The sequence below is a fragment of the Desmodus rotundus genome, chromosome 6 (genome assembly GCF_022682495.2).
Source record: "Desmodus rotundus isolate HL8 chromosome 6, HLdesRot8A.1, whole genome shotgun sequence".
Taxonomy (NCBI): domain Eukaryota; kingdom Metazoa; phylum Chordata; class Mammalia; order Chiroptera; family Phyllostomidae; genus Desmodus; species Desmodus rotundus.
In genome coordinates this window covers 90,207,668-90,231,076 of record NC_071392.1, presented here as the reverse complement: position 1 = coordinate 90,231,076, position 23,409 = coordinate 90,207,668, and the positions used below count along the sequence as shown (strand labels likewise).

The 23,409-nt window shown below is 49.2% G+C and overlaps 1 protein-coding gene across 2 annotated transcripts; it reads right to left on the bottom strand.

The window, feature by feature from the left end:
• Positions 1–369: 369 nt before the first annotated feature.
• Positions 370–22,464, bottom strand: NUB1 (negative regulator of ubiquitin like proteins 1). 2 transcript variants are annotated; one of them, XM_053926689.2, is made up of 15 exons: positions 22,344–22,464; positions 19,128–19,245; positions 16,325–16,492; positions 16,138–16,196; positions 14,563–14,633; positions 12,111–12,293; positions 11,820–11,908; positions 10,173–10,279; positions 5,996–6,182; positions 5,301–5,408; positions 4,602–4,754; positions 3,126–3,272; positions 2,668–2,760; positions 1,777–2,005; positions 370–1,601 (listed from the first exon to the last, which is right to left on the bottom strand). In XM_053926689.2, the coding sequence occupies exons 2-15, from the start codon at positions 19,242–19,244 to the stop codon at positions 1,423–1,425; spliced, it is 1,890 nt and encodes a 629-aa protein (XP_053782664.1). In that variant the 5' UTR covers position 19,245; positions 22,344–22,464; the 3' UTR covers positions 370–1,422. The 2 variants fall into 2 exon arrangements, with proteins under 2 accessions (XP_053782664.1, XP_053782665.1); XM_053926690.2 differs by lacking the exon at positions 22,344–22,464 and adding an exon at positions 22,139–22,335.
• Between the last annotated feature and the right edge of the window lie 945 nt (positions 22,465–23,409).

Genomic DNA, 23,409 nt, shown 5'->3' with positions numbered 1-23,409 from the left:
ACTTACTGCAAAGTTAAGCTGACAACTTTCAAATATGTCTTCCACCTTTCATTTCCACCTGTATCATCCATTTTAAAAGAATGACAAGAAATGATTAGCCGTTCCAACTGGACTGCTGCCCAAGGTTTGTGGAAATGAGGAGAGAGGAAGGCAAAGCAGCCTGGCCAGCACCCCCAACAGGACGTAGCTGGCCCAGCCGCCCTCAGCCGGGGTCCTGAGCACGCACCTGGCCTGGCTCTGGCCGGCCAGCGCCCAGCTGCTGGTCCTGCTGCTGGAAGGAGTTCTCGTTGAACACCCACGACACTCACCTACAGGGGGTCGCATTGCGTGGCGCAATGAGAAACGGTTATGTGAGCCAGGAAGAGGCTATGTATTTTTAAGATTTTATTTTTATTTTTTAGAGAGAGGGGAAGGTAGGGAGAGAAGGAGAGAAATATCAATGTGTGAGAGAAACATCAACTGGTTGCCTCTGGCATGCCCCCTACTGGGGACCTAGCCTGAGAACCCAGGCAAGTGCCCTGACTGGGAATTGAACTGGCGACCTTTCAGTTCACAGGCCAGCACTCAATCCACTGAACCACACCAGCCAGGGTGAGGCTGTGTACCTTTTGAAACAGTCTTCTGCACTATAGACCTACCCCAAATCCCACAAAACCTGGAGAAAATATACCTTCATCTCTGGTAGGTAACTCAGCGGTACGTTTAATGTAAGAGCACAGTGTCTGAAAATGCTGATTAAAAATAAATTGCTTTGGTTAGCACTTAAGACTTTCCTATTTAATAAAAGATTTTATTTCTGTAAAGGATTTTGAACACACATAAATCCCGAATTTCAGCCTTGCATTTCAAGTGCGTATTTCACTAAACTGAGAGCATGAGACACTGACGTGGCAGGCTGGCAGCAGCGGCAGGGGGGAGCGGGATGGTGGGTGGGGCCACTGCCACATCCTATGCCCCTAGAGCACCGGGAAGGGTTGGAGACGTGGAGGCCATTCGTGGGCGGCCAGACAGGAAGCAGGAAGGCAGAGCTGCATCACGGGAAGGAAAAGATGAGCAGTGGGCTCAGGAGGGCGTGGTGAGGAGCAGGCAGACAGGAGTGCACCCCGCCCCCCATTATCTCTCCCTGAGACCCTTCCCAGGGCCGCCGTGTTCTCTAGTCCAACCCCATTTCTGCAGGCAGAGAAACCCAGCGGGGGCTCCTGCCCCAAATCACCTGGTGGGGACCAGCACCCCGGCCCCCACCCCAACTCCCCTCTAGCCTTGTAAGTCCCTGCCCCCGGCCCGCCCATCCTACGCCCACGTAGGAAGCACTCGGGAGCAAAATCAGTTAGAAAGTAAGGGGGGAAAAAGAAGACCTGCGTTACACTTTTCATAACAATAGAATTTATAAGCAGAAACTTAGTGCTTCTTTCTGTTCATTATTTAGTTTTTCGTTGTTGCTGACTTTATATTTTCTACATAGGATAAGTACTCCGCGATAATAATTTCTTCCTCTTCCAGGGTTGAGTCAAGGTAGTCCTCTTCATGCTCTGGGATGTCTTCCAGTATCTCGTTGACGGCGTCTATCTCCATGTCTTCATCGGTTGAGGCACTAGAGGTCCCTGCAACATAGCCCGGCGGGCACGGGTGGGTCAAGGGAGAGCAAGAAGAGGAGAAAGCCCACGGAGAGACCACACTGGTCCACGCCAGCCTTGGCCACACCTTTCCTGGCCACACCCTGCTGAAGTCACATCCCCACCTGTCAGCTTCCTGGGGATTCAGAGGCCCCAGACCTACCTGCAGAATCGGAGGGGGACACAGAATCGGAAGGGGACGCAGAGTCGGAAGGGGACGCAGAGTTGGAAGGGGACGTGGACGGCGTTGAAGAATCTTCCATTGCGAGCTGCAGGTCGGGAGGGAGACTTCCTCCGTTGTGAGCCAGGGTCTGAGCAGCCAGCTGGACGTTTCCCCTGAACACTCGCAGGGCGGCTTCTGCCACTACCGTGTCGAAGCCCATGTACACTAGCTGGGGGAGAGTGCAGGGAGGGGATGGCCGCTGCTGAGGCCGGGGCTCCCGGAGCTGGCGCGTGTGCAGAACCCCCGCCCCCTCCTGTGCCCCCAGGATGGCCTTATCATCGAGGGAGCGCATTTTTAAACCTGTGGCGCGTGGGCCACTGGCCTTCCTGCACATGCCACTCATCAGCACAGATGTGCACACGCCACGGCTTGGGAAGTGGGCTGGGGCACAGTCACCTCGGGAAGGCCACGAGCTTGTGAGCCGAGGACAGCACTAGCCGAACCCCGTTACCGGGGCCACTGGTTAAGCAGCCACAGTGCACTAGGTGTCCCCGTGTGAAGGGGACACATGTGGATGAGTCACCACAGGCCCCTTTGAGGCCCCAGGCGGAGAGACGGGACCTGGGGCCCAGGAGTGCCTGCCGAGCGACGTGTGTGCAGGACCCTCCCGCGCCTCTCCATCCTGCTGCTCCCCTTCCACCGCCCACAGTACAGTGCTTCACTGGCCCCTGGGGCGGCCGGTGTCGCACTGCGAGCCCGGGAGCCAGGACTCAGCCCTGTCCCACTGCCAACCTCATCCCCCCCCGCCCCCCCCCCCCCCCCCCCCCCCCGCCCCGCCTGTGCCACCTGAGGCTGGAGCGGCGGAGAGGGGCGCAGACGACTCTCGCTTACTTGGTCGATATTTTCCTGGGAAGGGCTTTCTTGATGGTTGTTGGTTTCAGGACCGAAATCACTGAGCCACATGTAAGGATTGCTGAGAAGAATCTAAAACCACACAGGAACGCCGCCCGTTACTCCTCCCGAGCACCGCCCACCCACACGGAGGCCTGGCTGCTGTTCTGGCCCAGGTGGACACGGCAGTCGGGCTCCCACCCGGAGGACCCTGTGGAGGACTACGCAAAGGTGCCGTGGAAACAGAGAAAGGGGACCCCACCCAGGCTGGGCCGCAGGCTGGTGGTCAGAGGCTTCCCGCCAAAGGCAGGGATGAGGTGGGGTCCACCAGGCCATCTCCGTCACTGACCCTCAGATCCAATCCAGGAACGAGGGGCTCACGGGCTGGGGCTCCACGCAGGGGGGGAAGAACACCAGGGAGGAGCCCAGGTGAAGGCGCGAGGGAAGGGGGGCGCTACCTTCAGGGCCGCATCCAGGTTCCCGCTGGCCTGATGGAGGGCCTGCTTGGCTGCGTGAGTGGAGTAGCCCATCCCTTTCAAAGAGTTTATGTTCTCCAGGCGGCGTCTTTTCTTCTCTTTCTCCTCTCTCCTGATTTGGGCCAGTTCCTTTAGGAAACAGCAGAATCTCCTTGAGTGGGGGGCTGAGGTTCTGTAGAAAGCCTTCTCAAGCTACGTGCTGTAGGATCTGGGGGCCTGACAGGCAGGCGACCCTCTGCCTGTCTCGGCCGGTCGGCAGCATGAGGGGCTACAGGGCAGAGACCACAGTGGGGCTCCTGGCGTGGGCCAGAGGGCGGAAACCTGAGTTTGCGGGGAAAGAGAACACTTCACAGTTACTGCCAGCCGAAGTCAGAAGTGGCCACTCAACCAGTGAGCTCACTGCTCAGCCCCTTCTCCCTAGGGTGCCGGGAGAACTGTTTGCATGGGTGGGAGGCTGCTCGGCCCGTGACGAATCACTGGGAGGTCAGTAAAGTGTGGATTCTGGTGGGGGTTGGGGAGGTCCTGGGTGATATTAATCCCCCCCTGCACTCTGGGTGTATAGGGTATACGAAGTGATGAGATTTTTCAAATTATCTCATTTTAAAACACTGGCTTTCCAAATGCTAAGAAAATCGTATCGGCGACCAAGTGGCAGCAGGGTGATAAAAGCGGTATCGGCGAGGTTCGAGTTCCATCAGCACTGACTGGGCAGTGTGAACGCAGACACTCAGAACTGGGCTTTTCAGGGTCTTCACCTTTGCCCAGGGGCTTCTGTGGCTGGGGTTACAGCGGGGAGGGACCCTGAGGTGGCCGACACCAGCTTCCGGTTTCAGAGAGAGGAGAGTGGTCCCACTTCTCTTACTGGACTGTCACTCACTCTCCTGGACCGCAGCTCCTTCACTGTGAAACCGGCCTATCAGCCCCGCAGTATTCCTTCCAACCCCGAAATTCTATGGGTTTTTTTTTTCTGTACTTATTTCTACTTGTTTTAAATGAGTTTGATTTTGTGCCTTTGCTTTTGTAACATACTGTTGATTATTTCTGATATGACTCACGTCTCCAGGCAAGATACCACCTCAAACCGTACCAATGGCCCCATGGGAAGTTATGGCCCCCTTTAAAATGGTTCCCAGAAATATACTATGACAAAAATAAAAAAAGAGAGCGAGAAGCCTGCTTGGAAAACTGTACTCATGAGCCACCTGCCACCACAGCAGGAAATAAAATAAGGAGACTGCACTAACTTAACACAGTTAAAAAAAGATCAGCTCCTCCTGACTTCCCAGGCTGAAGTGACAGAGTGCCTCGTTATCGATTCCTGCCGCGGCATTATCTTTCCCTGTTTTTGCATATCGGAGAGCTAAGGCACTTCAGAAAGAAGCTGGCTCCTGCCTCGGGTGTCACACCCACTACCAGGCACAGGCTGCGACCCAGGGTCCCCAGGTCCCATTGAGGTACCTCTCTGCGGTTGGTGATGTGGGTGGCTGCGTGATCCACATTCCCCTCACAGGCCCTGAGGCCAAGCCGGGCTTCCTGGGCAGTGAACCCCAACTGCAACAAATTGTGAACTTTTGTTGGGTCAATATATAGTTCCTTAAAGAGCTGACGAGCCTACAGACAGGGAAAATAGAAAAGTCATATAAGGATAGCAACATAAAATAGGCTGAGTAGCATGGGAGGGGCTGGTATCCATTATCCACCCCCATCACTTTTGCAACAAATCCCCTGCATCTGGGCTGTGCACAGGCACTCCGACCCATCCCTGGGCAGGGGGCAGCCTCCTGGGTAAGTCTAGGCCATGGAACGCAGCAGAACTGAGGGCGCAGCTTTGCGTCATCTCCCTACTCTCTTGCCCCGTCTGCTGGCGGCAAGAGGCACTGAGGGGGCAACCCTGGATTGCCCCACTGCCCCGGCGGGCTTAGAGGCAGCTGGCTGGATAACACAGGAACTTCTAGCCATGAAGTCACCTTCTTCTTAAGGTTTCCTCATTATGGCACCTGGCCTGACCCCTAACAAATACAAATATATTCATGGGACATGTGGGAGAGATCTACGTTCCTCTCAAGTCACGCACTATTGAGTTTACGAGATACTTAACTTCTGGGATAAAAAACAATGTAGATGAAAATGGTTACAACTCCGAGTGTTCATTCTTACCTTGTTGAGATACTCACGAGCCTCTTCACCGTTTCCGCTGTGGTAATTTCGGATACCTTGAAGCAAGTAAAGTCTTAAAAACAACACCTTCTCTTTCCCACAATTTCCCTAAAATTATTGGGGGAGAAAAGGATAAAATTGTCTTATTTCTAATTACAGGTCAGTAATAGCCCATGCGCAGTTCCCTTCATCTCCATGGGGTAAAGTGGAATTACTAAAATGTCTGGTTTACTATTGCTGATGGCCAAGGTGAAGATCCCCTGGGACAATGACCTCCTCTGGAAGAAACTGTGTCAGAACACGTGTCTCCCCGGGGCCCTGTGGTCCGGGGGGAAGTGTGCAAACCCAAGCCAGGAGTAGCCTGTGCTGCCCTGTCATTCCCAAGCAGAATTCTGAGGACTTTAGAGGAAAAACCCCTATTCAAATCATAGCACTTGAGCTGCAACTCACTCATGGGAACTGATATTTTTCAAAATGCCCATTTTCCACATTTAAATCTTCCATTAGACTCTACTGCACACAGTCAGCTGCCCCCACGGTCAGTGGTCCTGTGATGGGTCCCTGGTCTTCCGGGCTAAACGCGCACAGACCGTAACAGCGATCACCTTTGGGCAGCGGTCTAAATACGGTGACCGGAGTGAACTCAAGTTCTAGAAATGGGCTCAACAATACCTCACACCCGTACAGTCACGTACTTTTATGTGGACCAGTCTCTGATGATTTTCTCCATAGCAATTTTTAAAGCAACTCTGGGCCAAGTTTAACTTTTTTTCCGCATCGTCGAGGCATTCCAGCTGCTCCAAGCGGAAGTAGCACCACACGACGTCCAGCTGGAGCACCGCGTAGTTGTCCACCGTGTCCAGCAGCTCTCTGCAGCACTGACTGGGGAGAGGAAGGGGTGGCGTCACCGGAACGTGGCCCTACACACCCACTGGAAGTTACTGGCATTCTTCTCCAGTTTTGGTGTATTTCCAAAGACTGACTGTTCCTTAAGAGACTCGATGTCTATCCAGGGAGCTATATTTATAATCTGAATACAACCGATGGTAAAAAACAAACAAAAAAAGCCAGTGCTCAAGTTCAGCGCGCATGCGCTCGCGCACACACTCGGGTGCTGAGCTGGGAAAGGGGCTCGGCAGAAAGTGGAAGGTGGGGTCACTGCGTCAGTCCCCCGAGCAAACACGGGGAGGCCGTGCTGTAAAGCAGTGGTTTCTGCCCTGGCTGCTGTGGCTCAGTGGATTGAGCACCAGCCTGCGAGCCACAGGGTCCCCAGTCTGATTCCCAATCAGGGCACATGCCTGGGTTGCAGGCCGGGTCCCCAGTCTGGGGGCATGAGAGAGGCAACCACACATTGATGCTTCTCTCCCTGTCTTCGCCTTTCTGTAACAATAAATAAGTAAAATACTTAGAAAAAGGCAAAAAATAGGCTTGTATCATATTTGGTTGAGCGTCGTCAGGTACAAGAAAAGGCTGCGCGTTTGATCCTTTTTGGGGCGCATACTCTCTTCCTCTCTCTTCCTCTCTCTCTCCCCTTTTCTCTGTCTCTAAATCAGTAAGTATATCCGCGGGTGAGGATTAAAAAAAAAAAAAAGCACAAGTCTTATATTAAAAAGGTACATTTCCTCCTTTTAGTTTCAAAAATAGCACTTTTTATTCATAATCTAGGCCTACAAAAGAGATCATGAAATCAACATTTGTATAGAATAATTTTGAAACTAATCGCATCACCTAGAAAAAAACAAAATTTAAAGCCTTGTATGAAATTGTGTCTTAGAGCATATTTTCATTAATATTGCTCTGGCTTCTGATTTTAGCAGCTTTAATATTCAACAGTCAATACATTTTCAGGTTGAAAACATTAAAATAAATATACACTTATTTAAATAAAATTTACTGAGCTAGCTTTAGGAAAATTAAATCCCAGTGTGGCTTAAGTCAGTTATTTAACAGATATTTATTATATTTGCCTTATGACATTTAAGTAAAGACATTAATTTCAAGAAAGGTAAACTAAGCTTACACATCTCCTTTTTTTAAAGAAAGGTTGGCTGAAATCCTTTTTAAGTCTTATAATTGGCTTTAAGGAACTGGATGATGGTGTTCCTGTGTCTTTTTCCCCCTCAAATTTCTTGTACTTGAGATTCATTACGGGTCTTGTATCTGGGGTGCTTACAGTTTTCATCAAACTGGGAGGAAGTCTGGCCATTATTTGCTCAGGCATTTTTCTGTCCCCCCTGCCTTTTTTCAGGGGCTCCAACGACTCCAATTACTATGATCTTTTTGAGGCCGTCATGCAAGCTTGTGGGCCTTCTGTTCTCTATTATTCAGTCTTTTTTCTGTTTCATGTTGAATTGTTTCTTTTGCCATATCCTCACATTTACTAATCTTTTCTTCTGCAGTCTCTAATTTCCACTTAACCCCGCCCACCCCACCCTGTGCTTTCTGCCCTCTGTTCCAGGGTGGGCCTTCGGTGCAGCTTCCCCGCCTCTGCCCCCGTGCCCATGGCCCTCTGCCACCCGGCCCACAGTCCTGTGCCTTCTTGAACATGGGGGACGTGTTTACAGCAAGTGGTTTAATGCCCTCATCTACTAAGTATCTTCTGTGTCCCTTCTGGATCGGTTTCTATTGATTGATTTTTCTCTCTGTTATGGGTTGTATTGTCTTCTTTGCATGCCTGTGAATTTTTAATGAGATGCCGGATATTTTTGAATTGCTATAAATGTTATTGAGCCTTGTTTGGGATGCAGTTACGTTACTTGAAAACAGTGTGATGGTTTCCAGGCTTACTTTTAAGTTTTGTTAGGGGGGCTGGAGCACCTTCAGGGCTAATTTTGTTACCACTCTGGCTGGTGGGAACACTAATTACCCAGCTCACCCTCCGCTTGGGGAACCACGCGGGGCTTCTCCCTGCCCAGCAGTCTGGGAACCTACCACGTGGCTTCTCTGCTCCTGGGGTCACTGTCCTGTGCCGCCAGGAAACCCATGTTTTCACACGTTTTGCCCCAGTTTTCAGTTGTTTCAGGTGGGAGGGTACATCTAGTCCCTGTTATTCCATCTTGGCCTAAAGCAGAACTCCCCTTTCTGGTTGTAAGTGGGGAAAGAAGCTACTCTTGGTCATACTACATCCCACGCCCTGGGATGCATGACAGAAAGTTCTGGTACCACTGTTAGCCTATTTGGAGAAGACAGGAGAAGCATCGAGGGTTGGAAAGGAAACGAACTGAAGTTTCTTCCAGCTACATGACCGACTTGCCGAGACTTGATCTCCTTTACGAAGAGGAGAAACTCACAAAAATCCTGCTAATAAGTGGGTCCAAATAAACAGACCTTCAGGCAAAAAGTCACTGCCAGTTACAAAGGCACAGACAGACACTGTTGGATGATCAGGTCTACTACTCACTGGACATGTTAATGGTCTGGAACTGAAGGCACAGTCGTCATTATTCCGGGGTCATGAGACCTGAAAATTATTGCAAGGTTCTGTCCAGGGTGAAAAGAGAGGCACATCCGGACGAACAGAGATCGAGTTTATCTCGCTCACTGAAGCTGGATTAGGAGTACGTGGGAATTCCTTGTACCAGTCTCTATCTTTAGATACAATTGAAATTTCCCCCAATAGTTAGGAACAATTAGGGAGGAAGCGAAACATCTGCCTGAACTTTAAGGACCTAACGTACAGCCCGCACTCCCTGCAGCAGAAGAGAATGGCAGCGACACCCCAAAAGCAGCTGCCATGCTCAGGCAGAGCGAGAAAAGCCCAGGGGCAGCGAGCCCCAGTCCTGGTAAGGTCTAGCTTTGCCCCTCCTCCCAAGTAGTTGAGACAATAAACTTCCCTTTTTGCTTAAGTTGTGATTTGTTCACTTAAAACCCAAGGGTGCTGCCAGTGCAGTGGACAAAGCAGGCAGCTGTATTTATCTTCTTGAAGTGTACAGTGTATCTTGGGAATTCATCAAAATGGAAAAGAAAATAACAGAAAATTGCTACCTTTTGAGCAATTTCAGACACTGTCTATTTTTCAAATGTCCCATCTGCCTTGCCCACAGTCTCTGGGTGGCGTTTCCCGTTATGAGGAGCCAGGGATCCGCGGGGAGCTGCTGGGCCCTGGGCGGGGGTGGGAAGCACCCGCGGTGACTCTGGGGTCCTCGGGCACTGGAGGCCGGAGGCCACCAGGGCAAAAGGATGCAGACCTGCCCGCCGGCCATAGGTGGCCAATTGGGCACTGAGCCTCAAAACACATCAAATGGATTAAAATCCATGAGTTCGTGTACCGATACTTTAGAAAAATAAATAAAAAGGAGGGAAAACCTGATTGGTAACCTCATTTTTGGAGGATGCTAGGGAAGCCACTGATTTATTCTGAAGACAAGAAAATAAGGAAAAGGACCATGCATTTTATTGTCTTGCGCTACAATTTGTCACCAGCATAACCAAACAGCTGACGAGGAAACCTGTTTCTTTTCAGAAGAATTCCAGCAACAAATGCAGAAGGAACAGTACCATATTACCTTTTCACAGCCCCAATAAAGCAACGAATTTGGGGGACAGTCATCTGCACCAAATCCACTGGGTGAAGGGCTGAGGTCCGACAACACCTCCCCGAAAACAAACGCGAGGTCCTACGTGTTTGGTGTAAAGGAAATCGGTGCCTGCGTCTCTAACACTCGCTACAGGGAAGAGAGACCCGTTAGAGCTGTTCTTACTTAGGAAAGAAGTAATTTACAAATCGGTCTACATCGGAACTGCTCTCTCACACCAACCATCATCCGTCGGGATGAAAGCCTGAGGTCTGAGGTGACAGAGGCTGGGAGGGGGCTGTCCGATTTGGGGCCCTCCTCCTTAAACCTGGGGTTCACCAAGTACGAGAGTGCCTACCAGAAGTATCTGTCGGCGTCCAGAAGGAAGGGCAAGGCTATTTCGTATTCTTTTCTCTTCAGGAACGCTCGGCCCTTCTCATGATAGCCCATCGCTAACGTGAGGGCCTAGGGAAAAATTGGGAATTGGAAAAACATCACTTTAAACTATAATCAAATACTATATCAAAAGCATAGGAAGTCTAAAGAAATAGAAAGTAAAAATAAAAAAAGAGCACAACTAATTTAAAAGTCCAAATTAAGAAAAATATAGTTAAAGCTTTATCTCATTTGCACTCTGAAACCAAGCACTCGATTGAATGCGGCCGATACGGTGACAACCATGGCGTGTCCTTTCTCTCCAGCAGTTATTTCGGCATCTGCTGGCCTAAATCTATTTCCACTTTTCGCTAAGACGGAAGATAGAAAAAAGCAGCCCAATCCGCGTGTCCTTTGTATTATTCTTTCTCAGAGGCGCACTCACGCCACCTTCTGTCCTTCACCAGGTTTTCTTCTGAAGTACCTGTCAACTCTAGTATTTCCAAAATAATTTTTAAGCAGTGATCCAAAAATTTTTTTAATTCCTTACTATTTTTAGATTTGAATTTTTATATCATTCAGTCTTGCAAAGGTCTTCCCAAATGACCTGCATGTCATCACTCAGTATAAGAGGGCAGTGGACAAACTATTCCAACGTTAACAAAACAAAACAAAGCAAATATCAATCCACTGGCAGCTACAAAGTTCTCTTAATAAAACTTAAACTTAATCCTCAGTTTTAACAGAACAATTCATATAGAGAAACCTACTTAAAACTGTCCTTTAAAGACAGAAAAATTAGCCCTGGCTGGTGTGGCTCAGTGGATTGAGTGCCAGCCTGTGAGCCAAAGGGTCGCCAGTTTGATTCCCAGTCAGGGCACGTGCCTGGGTTGCAGGCCAGGTCCCCACTAGGGGGCGTGCAAGAGGCAACCACACATTGATGTTTCTCTCCCTCTCTCCTCTCTCTAAAAAATAAAATCTTTTTTAAAAAGACAAAAATTAAACTAATGGGGCTAATTTAATTATTTAAATTAAATTAAAATAATGGGACCCACAGTCATTAGAGTTTTTCATTTAAGAAGTGCTGGACTCCAGCTCGGGGCCTGCACTTGGGGTCCAGGGTGCACTGTGCTGCTATAAAGAACCCCTTGAATGTGTCCAAAGGTAAAATCGCCTCCTGCTATTCCAAATTCTCGAACACGGAAAGAGGGAGTGGAAAGACAGGGGAGACACTGCACAATCACCGGTCATTCTTTTCCCAAACTACGCAGTCCCCCCAGTGACCCATCCCTCAGGGGACATGGCCCTCTAGCAAAATAAATGCCATCAAACAGCCAATGCTGAAGGCAGGGCTTGGCATCACTTGGGAGCGTTCAAAGTCACTGGTACAGGTCGGCGAGGTCATGCTGTTTGTACTGCTGCCCTGGAAATCACAGCCTACTGTGATTTCTGTGAGCCCACTGTGCACGGGTGCACACAGTAAATACTGTTGATTCATGTGCTGCTGATAAACCGGAGGCAGAAAACTGCTTCTGATCCTTTGCAACATTCCAGGACCAAAGGACTAGAAAACCCATGCTGTTCCAACAGCAAATCCAAGAACAAGCCGCACGTTTCTCACAGGACTTACTTTTCTTTCCGAGGGAGGAATTCTGATGGACCTGCCCGTCTGGTTAGCGATTTCTAAGTACGGTGTGGTTTCGGGATCCACTGTCTCCGCTGCAACAAGACCAAGGGGAACTTCATGCAATCGGTGTTAGAAAGCAACGACAAAAAAGCAAGCAAGCAAGCACTGACGGCGACATCCCACCCGTCAGACTGTCGAGAGAAAAGCCAATGAGAACCGCGACGCCCCCACGAGGCGGGGCTGGCAGCTGGCTCAAAGCGCCGCGGGAGGTGAGAAGCCCGAAGCCCTGGGTACCTCTCTCTGCCAGGATCTCTAGCCCCCTCTTCGTCCTCTGAATCCTCTTTTCTTTCTGTTCAGCTTCGTTTTGCTCTTCCTCTTGCACCTGGAAGTCCTTCCTGACATCCTCCTCGGACTGCTTCAGCTCCAGCACCATGGCCTTCACGTTGTGCGTCACGCCTTGCTCCTCCAGGGCCTTCCCTGCAACAGGCGGGAGCACGCACTGTGGAACGAGCCCTCCCACGTGCGGGGCCACGGGCCGTTCCCCAGGCTCCCTGGAGTTCTTCAACCCGCCTCCGCACGTGCCAACACCGGGCCACACTGGTGCGGACACGCTGAAAGTGGCTGGTGGAGCCGTGACTGGGAAGCAATGGGTAAAGTCAGCCCATGAAAGTAGACCTAATTCATGCTTTCCGATCCTCTTTATTCTCACTGTAAGATCAAATGGAAGCAATAAATATTTGGGACTACCTCAGGGAGAGCACCAGGCTGGACCACAGAAAAGGAAAACGAGAAATGGTAACGCACGACTTTTCCTACGCCCTGGATGGAGCGAGAACACACCCAACGCACAGCGCCACAGCAGTGCGCCGGGAGAGGCCGTGTACTGTCGGGTAAGAGCAGAGACCTTGGCTTCTCTCCCTTTCTACCTCGGAGGCCCTGGGAGAGTGACTTACTTCTAGGACCCAGTTTCCTCACATTGAAGCTGGTGCTATGAAAAAAATCAGTCAAGTATACAAACCTAACAAAAATTAAGTCAAAGATGCAAATAAAGCACCACCAAAATGAAAAAGGGTAAATAGAGATGCAAACGGATTTTTAAAATAAAAAAATATTATGAACTATAAATATATAAATTTGAACACATGTCTGGAAAATGCTATTTGGATATGTACATTCTTAAGAAACTTGACGTGAAGATCCACCAATGGCCAAGCCACCTTGATAAAGAACCAAGAGGGGGATTCACCTCACCAGACTTTAAAACTACAACAAAACCACAGTAATAATAGACTCTATGGGTGAAGATGGTCAGAAGATAGAAACTTTTAGTTACAAAATAAAAAAGGTTCTGGCCCAGGAATAAACCTACCGGTGAATGGAAACAATATGTGCGTACGGGGGCACCAAATATCAGCGTGGAAGAAGCAAGTTCAGTCGGGGTATTGGAAGAACTGTAAGGCTGGGTCCTGAGCCTTTACAAACAAAGGGGGACTCAGGGCAAATTAAAGACCTCATACAGGTTGAGCTGATACAAGAAAACCTAGACTATCCCTGGGACCCTCGGGTTAAAGAAGGAGCTTCTGAAAACAAACTCACAAGACCGATGGGTTGGATACTATCAAGGGTCTCTGTCCTGTGAAGGACACCACACACAGGACGAGCACTGAGGTGAGGCCAGACAGCGAGAATACACCTGTGACACCTAACACAGACCATGGACGTGGCTAGAAGTGATGCTGGGAAGAAAGACGAGGGCTAGGCTGTGAAGGCGGCGTTGCATCAAGCTGGGTGGTGAACCTGACCCTTCGGGCCCCAGAAGCCCTGAAAACCCACCAGACTACAGCACCTGCCTGAACTGCAGCAAGAGCCAACCGGTCTCCCAGGCCCATTCGCGCCTCCCGCTAATCCATCCCCCACTGCAGCCAAGGTGGTCTGCAAAACACAGATCTATCGGGTGTCACTCCCCAGCACCCACGGCTTCCCTCCCCGCTTAGGAGGGGCTCTGACCGGGCTCAGGGGCAGAGTTTCTCAGCCGCTGCACGACCAACGTCGTGGGCTGGATGGGTCTTTGCTGAGGCGGCTGCCTTGTGCCTGCACTAGGCCTCTAACCAAAGGAGTGACAGAAAACACACCTGGCCCCCCGCCCCCTGTCACCAAGTCATGACCACCAAAAACATCTCTAGACATTGCCAAAGGGCCCCTGGGTGGCACGATCACCCCCGAGTGAGAACCAGTCCTGCGACCTCTACGGTGTGGCCTGGCCTGGCCTGTGCTGCATCCTTACCCGGCACTACCCTTCTGTCACCGTGCACGCCTGGCCGCACGGGACCTTTCCAGTTCCTCAGTCACATCGCGGCCTCCAAGGTGCAGCCCGCTCAGCCTGGAGCCCTCCCCAGCACAGCCTCCCCGGCCCACTCTGCTTCAGCTGGTGCCCCTCAGGAGCGTGTACCGGAAGCCCGATGTTACCCTGAGCAGCCCTACACTTCCACTCTGTAACATTTCATCAGACCAATGGCGAGTATCTCTCTTCCCCACTAGCACCGAACAGGCTACAAATATTTATCAGAAACGCTGCTTGCTACTTCTCCTTTTTAGTGTAGTAAACTCTAAAACAATTGCTGCTGAATCATATATGCAATAAAACTACTAGAAATTTGTGAGTAGAGGAAGAGGGAAAAAAAGATGCAAAGTCATTATTTCTAGGTTAATTTGATTTTTAAGTCCTGCGTACTTTGCCACAACATACCTAGTTGAAGTTGTTTCTTGTTTATGACAATTTTGATATAATTTTCTTGAAATCCATAGGTTTCGGCTATTCTGTAAAACATACCAGTGAAAAATGTAGGTAATAAAATGTGTTATTTTCCGTTCATTAGCTTTTAACCATGATGGCTACTTTATACATTTTACCCAGAAAGACCCAGTATTTCAACTTACTGACCCACAAATATCAATTGATGATGTGTACGAGACAATGTCCATTTTTTTCCCCCCTGGCTGGTGTGGTTCAGTGGATTGAGCACTGGCCTGCGAACCAAAGGGTCAGGGGTTCGGTTGATTCCCAGTCAGGGCACATGCCTGGGTTTCAGGCCAGGTCCCCAGTAGGGGGCGCTCAAGAGGCAACCACACATTGCTGTTTCTCTCCCTCTCTTCTCCCTCCCTTCCCCTCTCTCTAGAAGTAAGTAAATAAACCTTTAAAAAAGAGAAAGAAAGACAATGTCCCTTTTTAAACTGTTTTACTGCTTGTTTCCTCAGGAGGTGGAGACCCCTGGGGCAGGATATGCATTTGAAAGGAGGGCCCTAGCTGGGGTCAGGAGAAAGACCTTCTGAATAGCCTGGGGCCCCCTGGGAGGAGCCCGTGATAGGGACAGTGCCCTGCTGAGTGAATGTCGCCTCTGGGTCCCTAACAGCCCTGACACAGGGCAAAGAAGGAAATGAGAAAAACCAGCTTCAGAAACCGGGGCTCGAAGTGCTAAAAGCTCGGACCGTTCAAAAACAGAATTTCACTAGCATGTGACGGGCCGGTATTTCCTTCTTCTTTTAGTTGAGAGCGGTGGTCACCATCGTCAGCACAACCATGGCAGTGATGGTGGGGGCGCCCGGCACGCACCCGCTGAGTCCACTCGCTGTCTGGAGCCCCGCCACTCCAAGCGTGGTCCTCAGACCAGCTGCCTGGGCATCGCTGGGAGCTTCTGGGACACAGACTCTCAGTCCCTGCTCCAAACTGCTGAACTCTTTCTTTAAAGGTTGTATTTATTTATTAATATTTTTGGAGGGGTGGGGAGGAAGGAAGAAAAATAGGGCAAGAAACATCAATGTGCAAGAGAAATGTCGATCGGCTGCCTCTGCTATTTTTTTCTTTTCACAGGTGGGCCAGCAGCCTGAAATCTGCTAAAACACTTTGCCAAACGTCTGAGCAAGTCATTAGTGCCCTGAGGAGTAAAACTGAAAGCTAACAACCCGGTCAGCGCCACGCCGTCTCCTATTTCTATCCTCCATTCATTGACTCACATACATACCAAGTAGGCGGTGGGCCCGGAGTTCCCACCCGAGCTCAGGTTTTACCAGGAATTGAAGAAGAGTGGGGTGAGTCTGGAGTTCTCATCTGCCCTTAACTACCAGTGTGAGCCCAGGTAAGTCCTGCAGCCTCCTGGCCTCACTCTTCCTGTCCTTAGAGTGAGGAGGGCAGCACCCGCCCTCTCTCTCTTCCAGGCCGGCCACCAGGATCAAACAGCTGATGTAAAAGGGCCGGGGCACCCGGGGCACGGGGGGAGGGGGGGGGCGGGGGGGGCGGGGGGGCGGGGGGGGTGCAGATACGTACTTAGACCTCAGTTCCCTGCCGGTGATGTGTAATCGAGTTTCCAAGAGCTTCTTCCTATCCTATTTAAAAAGTCAGACAAATAAAATAACTTCATATTATAGCTTTTAAAAACAATCATAATTTATTTGCTCACCTCACTAAGTTAACTAGGCATGAGGACCTTCGTAAACTTGAGAAAATTACTCACTTTTCTTAGCCGTGCCGGTAAAAACACCTCAATTGTGGCCATTCCCGTTGTCTTATAATTTTCATTTCCCGTGCCACGCTCGACTGCTTTGCAACGTATTTCTTCTATGATCTTCTCTACCTCATTTTCACAGCATTCTAGCCTGTCAGAGTACTTCTTAGCAAGGTCCTAGAAAAAAGTCAGAAAATACAGATCTATGTAGTATCAGCTCAAAACAACGTGGGGGTTAGAGCAGAGCAGCGCATGCGAGACCCTGGTGAGTGGTGGGCCCCCCATTAGAGTGAAATCAGGCCGGTCTGATGTGTTGGGAGGCATAGGAACAACGGATAAGAAAACAGACCTAATAAAAAAAGTGAAAATACCTGAGATTATTCTAGGGAGAAAAGACAAGTGGACTATAACTTAAGTGACTGTAATACATAAAAATTATTTTAAGAAATAGTGAAGTGATCATCTCCACTGGAGGGGAAAAAAAAGAAAAGAAAAACACACAAAGCAATCTAATTTTTCTAACTTGTGAGAACAAGTCAGGGTAGATATAAATAACTATTTTTTTTAATTTTATTTTTGAATTTTTATCCTCACCTGAGGACATTTTTTTCTATTGCTTTTATAGAGAAAGGAAGGGAAAGAAACATTGATTGGTTGCCTCCCAAACAAGTATGCGCTCGGACAGGGGACTGGCGCCTGGACTGGGAATTGAACCCACAACCCAGGTATGTGCCCTGACCGGGAATTGAACCAGCAACCTTTCAGTCAGGGGAGGATGCTCCAACAGAGCCACACAGGCCAGGGCCATAAATAACTTTCAAAACAGAAAATTTTGAATCGCTCATACTCCTTGTGAAATAATAATTGCTAGAATGACTCAACAGAGCTCATGAAAATGCTCCACTTACTATTATGGTTTATTATAAAGGACACAAATGAACATCTACATAAACAGGTAAATAGATGGGGTCTGAAAGGGTCTGGGGTGCAGCATGTGAGTGTGTTTGCCAATCTGGGGGCTCCCCCAAACCCATCAAGTAAGGGGTTTATGGGGGTGCCATTACGTGGGCATGGCAGACTAACCCACTGGCTTCGGTGACTAATAGGATCTCCAGCCCTCTCCCCTCCCGCCTTCCCTGAGGCTGGAGGGTGGGGCTGAGTTCCAAGCTCCTAATCAGTCCTTTGTCGACTGGCCCTATCCTGGCTGTGGCCCAGAGCTGCTCCATCAGAACAAAAGGAGCTCCTGTCGCCCTCACCACTGGGGAAATTCCAGGGTTTTAGAGGAGTCCCACACCAGACAACAAATAGCTTTCCTATTATGCCACACCTAAGCTCTGAGCCAAGAGATCGTAACCAGTAAATCCAGAAAAAGGTCAGAAGGTGGGGAGCAAAAAGGAAAAGGGAGGCCTGTCAGGAATGGGAGAGGAAGGAGAACTCTAAGACCCCATACAGGTGTCACCTCCCAAGGGCATCACTGTGTCACAGAGATCTAACTGAGAAGGCAGGAAAGCGTCTGCTAGGATATTCCACTATAATAGGTTTCCATTTTTAAAAAATGGTTCATGTTTTTCTCTGCTTTGGAAAGCAGAAAATTTTCAATTTCTAGAAATTTCACTTATATAAAATAAGGCCATTTCTGGTGCCACGAAAAACCAAGGAGTAATTAATAGAAAAAATAGTCTTTGGAAAAACGAACAGAGCCATAGTGTAAAAACGCTGGGGGTGGGAGCAATGGTTTTCCAGTGGACCAGGCTGGACCCGCCCGAGACCCACCCAAGGCCCTGCAGAGGAAGGCGGACCACACTCACTCCCCAGCAGCTCGGCCACACCAGCAGGTCAAAAGTAGTCCCCAGGTTAATGACTTCAGGTAATGCTGTGAGGGTATTAAAAATAGTGTACGCCCCAGAAATCAGGTAACATTTTCACATGAAGAAAATCTTATTAAAAAGCTTGTTAACTCCCAGTAAGTAGGTACCTGCTTCTCACTACTGCTTTTGGTTATGCCCAAAGTTTATGCACATGGTTGTGCCTGGCAACTTCTGGTGACTTCAGAAATCTTATTTACCGCCCTGGCTGGTGTGGCTCAATGGATTGAACACCGGCCTGTGAACCAAAGGGCCGCTGGTTTGATTCCCGGTCAGGGCACATGCCTGGGTTTCCGGCCAGGTTCTCCGGCCAAGTTCCCAGTATGGGGGGCATGCGAGAGGCAACCACACACTGATGTTTCCCTCCCTTTCTTTCTCCTTCCCCTCCCCTCTCTCTAAAATCTTTTTTAAAAAAGAAATCTTATTTATCAATGTGGACGGAAAAAAGGCTCTGTAACAAGATCTAACCAAAAGTAACCTCGCAGCAGGATGATCTGATCATAAATTCCTAACTGGGCGGGACACTGTGGGTAGTCCTGCCCCAGGCATGTTCATCTTTACCCAACCTTTGCCTGAAGCACTGCTGTCCCTGGTTCCTGCATGTCTAGGTTAACATACCTTTGAAATGCCTCTTTCAGACCCTCAGAGAGAACACAGAATCTTGTTAACTATCCTGCAATCCAATCCCCACCTGGCTTTCTCCCTGGATTTCTCATAATCTTCCTTTGGTTCCCTCCTTAATTCCACATGTAAACAAGACACTGCAAACTGCCATTCTGGGAAGGTTTTCCTCAGTCCGCTGAGGTCTTGCTTCCGGGCTAGCCCTCTGTCTGGCTCAAAGAAACTCTAATGAACTTGTAAACATTTCTACAGGTTTGGACATTCTTCTGTCGGCACCAAGGAGACTCATACCCCTGCTGGTGATCTATATCTTAAAAGAAAAATACCTTCAATGCCAAACCAACTTCTTTGTTTTCATCTGTATATGGAGGTTTCCAAAGTTGAATTCTGTCTTCCCTTAAAAACTGGGTCAGTTTTGCTTGGAGATATTTCTTTTGCGCCATCCTTGAAAGCAAAACAGTATAGCGATGAACCCCACACGACATTTCCAGGTGTGTATCACCACCTAATATGTTGGTGTTTTGTAGAGCTCCCTTCCACTTTTCCCATTCCGGTTTAATCTAAATTACTTTTAGATTAGGTTTTAACTGGTTCCAGACTTCTCTGAAATACATATATTTATATATACTTGGATATATATATATATATATATATATATATATATATACACACACACACATATATATAATAGTCAATTATATATTATATTACATTAAAATATGCACTGCAAAGTTGCTAATATGTAGCAAGGTTTATTATACTTTTCTATTTCTTAACCCTATTATTGCCTGATCTAAGAAAAAACATAAGAGAAAGATGAATCCCTAAAGTAGTGAACTTTTCTAAGAAACTCAGCACAGAGCTTATAAAGTCTCTTGTATTTTGGCTAGTTTAACACAAAACAAATGCTCACTACCCTGGTAGGTACTTTCTTCAGTTAGCTTCAACTGAACTATCAATAAATGTCCTCTATATCTGAATTTTTTAAATGAAAAACTTATGCCCTGGCTGGTATGTCTCAGAGGATTGACTGCGGGCCTGTGAACCAAAGGATCACCGGTTCAATTCCCAGTCAGGGCACCTGCCTGAATTGTGGACCAGGTCCCCAGTAGGGGGTGCACGAGAGGCATCCACACATTGATGTTTCTCTCCCTCTCTCTCTCCCTTCCCCTCTGTCTAAAAGTAAATAAATAATATAGAAAAATAAGTAATATCTATAAAATAAAAAACTTACTACTTACAGTACTGGGAAAGTACTGCATGACGTGACATTTTGTGGCAACAGCACACAGCAGTACATATTTCAACAGTACATACTTAACACCAGCTGCTTGGCCCATCATTTTGCAGCTGAGAAAACCCAAGTCCCACGGCAGTGACCAGCCAAGGCCACAAAATTAGGCAGCACCATACTAGCGCTGGGACTTCTGCCTGCAACATCGGCCTCTGTACTCGGTCTCAGCAGCAGCCCTCGCTGCTTCTCTGTGCTGCCTATGTAACCGCTCTCTTCCTACGCAGCACCTGCCAGCCATGGAGCTGCCGACTTGGACCTAAGCAGCAAGGCAATTCAAAGGGGTGGGCGAGGCTGCCAGGACAGGGTAACAGCTGAAAGGGATAGTGCAGCCAAATCAGACAAGCGGTAAGAAGAGCAGAAGCCCTGGCCAGGTAGCTCATTTGGTTAGAGCATCTTCCTGTTACACCAAGGTTGTTGGTTCAGACCTCAGTCAAGGCACATAACAAAAATCAACCAGGGAATGTATAAATAAGTCAAACAACATACTGATGTTTTTCTCTCTCTCTCTCCCTTTCTCACTCTCCCTAAAATTTAAAAAAAAAGTAGAACGTTGTTAGGCCCTAAGGATGAAGACAAGTTCTAGAGAGTGAAAAAATACGAGTTAATGTAACCTAGATACGTGACTTTTCTCTCTCTCTCTCTCTTTTTCTGTTCAGGGCCTATATTCCACACTACCCCAAACCCAATTCACCTGATTTTTATTTTATTTTATTTTTTTAAAAGATTTTATTTATTTTTAGAGGGAAGGAAGGGAGGGAGAGAGAGGGAGAGAAACATTAATGCGTGGTTGCCTCTCACACGCCCCTTACTGGGGACCTGGCCTGCAACCCAGGCATGTGCCCTGACTGGAAATCAAACCAGTGACCCTTTGGTTCACAGGCCAGTGCTCAATCCACTGAGCCACACCAGCCAGGGCTCAATTCACCTGATTTTTAAATCAAGTTTGATAACTTAAGTGTATTCCATAAACAAGTATTTTAAAAGAAATTCCAAATCTATTTTGCATCAGTTTGGGGGTGAGAAAGAGGATAATTAGGCCTGGGAGGAGAGAGGGGAGGCAGGAATAAACTCACCGGGGAGGGGACTGTGCTCGTTCAGGTGACCTAGAGAGAACCGAGATCTTCCAGCACTAACTGCTTCTCACACAGAAAGTATGTGTTAGTGCTGATGTGTATGAGCTTTACAAACACAAGTACCTTACATCACCACTACACAAAGCTAGTTCCCTACTCATACATCTTCAGAATCACTTTCTGAGCTGCTTACTGAAGCCAAACTATTGGGAAGGCTGAATGCCCAGCCCCCTGCCATTCCATCCAAAGACCCAAAAGGTCTCTCACACCTAGTGTGTGTCCCGCACTCCACCCACCAGCAAAGAAACAGCAGGGAGGGTCTACACCACCCCACTTTGTGTTTACAGAGAGATGAAACCACTGTCGTTAAACTCACAGAACTTCAGTTATAGACAACAGAATACGCAAGGATACAGATTTCAGATCAAATCGAAAGGGAACAAGGCTTAAAACATCCCTTTTCTATTTTAACTGGAGAACTGTTCTACATTACATAGCGTCCCCCAAAGCAGAACTCTATTACTAGTGCTGCTCCAAACCGAAAGTGAGATGTTGTAAACCACTCCTTTAAAATGTTCACTTTCACTTTTGTCATAAATTGCTCTACGCAACCTTTACCCAGAGCTTCTCAAATATATATATTTCAAAACACATAAAATGATTCTTCAGTTCGAGTAATAAAATATCCTTGTATTTAAAAATAAGAGTAAGGGTTAGGAGGTGAGAAATACAGAATCAGATCGTCACGGCTGGAGAAAATCAACCGTGTTCTTTCATTAAATAGCAAAGAAAATCTGGCTTTGATTGCAAGTAAGCCCCAAATGGCATATGTGAAATAGCAGTGTTATGATTCAAGCTTTTTCTGTGTTCTTCTATTTCCCTGTCTCCTCCCAGAACAACACTCACTCTTTAAAAAAACAAAACAAAACAAAAAAAACGGACCACCACCCTCGCCCAGACAAGCGCAAACCTAGGGCCCCGCGAACGGCCGGCGCATCGGGAAGCCTCAGCCGCTGTCCCCGGTCCCGGCCTGGCCTCCTCGAAGGAAGCCCAGCGCCCCCACGCTGAGGCCGCACCAGACCCCGGCGGGGCAGGGTAGGGATCGCCCCAGGGATCGCCGATCGGCGCCGCTGAGACCCCTGTCCAGAGATCGACTCTCGGTGCTGTCTCCTCACCTGCGCCACTGCCGCGCCGCCGCGACCTGCGGAGTGCCCGGATGCGGCTGCGGCCACCGTTAGTATTCATTCCGGGTGAGGCGGGCCCCGCCCCCGCCGCCGCTTCAGCGGGTCCCACTCGGCCCCCGCGAGGCGGGGCCGAAGGCTTATGGGTGGGGCTAAGATGGGGCGGGTCTTAGGCAGGGAGAAAGCAGACTCGTGATAGGCTGTGGAATGGGCAGGGGCTGATACTGGGCGGGGCTAAGGAGAAGTAGGGGTGTGGGCGAGAGGCATGTGGGCGGGACCTAGACGAGAGTGGGGGCGGGGCGAGGGCGTGGTAGGGCTGGGCCCGCCGGGGCTAGGACGAGGCCTCTTGCTGTGGAGACACTGGAACCGGGAGCCCTGGGAGCCGAGGGAGGACTGTTGGCCCGACCCAGTTTGCCTGACTTCAGAGGAAATTGATCCTGGCTTCGTTCTTCCAAAGCCTTCAAAGAGGCCAGAGCACCTTGCAGGAAAACCCGGAGGGAGGTCCGGATCTCCTGCAGTCGGATGAGGCCCCCTCGTCCGCCCTTGGATCTAGGCCGGACAAAGCGGTTGTCCCCTCTAAACCTCCGGTGTCACCCCCTCCCTCCATCACCCAGCACCACCTCCCTGCAGGGTACAGTTTCGCTGCCCGCGGCCGGCCCTGCTAAGTGGCCTGTACTGTGTCCGTGTGTCCAGGTGAGGGAATCTGACGTATGCGGACCAACTAAGAACAGTTGTTGAAATGCCCTGAGAATGCGTCAGAGCCCAGGTGGTTGAGCTTTCTTTGAAGGGTGGTTCGATCGGCCTCTAGCTGGCGGACCGGGGATGGAAGACAGAGCCATCCTAGGCCCCAGAAAGTTTGCTGGGATGTGGCCGTGGGCCCCTCCTTTCCAAATCCCGAAGTCCACCCTTGGGCCTGCGCTAGCACTGTTGCAGGTGGGGCTGGAGAGCATAAGTCCTGCACGTAGGCAGGGATACCAGGGGAAGCCACGTAGAGAGCTCAGTCTCAGTGGGGATAATTGTAACACGGCCCAACCGGGCATGGTGGATAAAATCTTGGGCT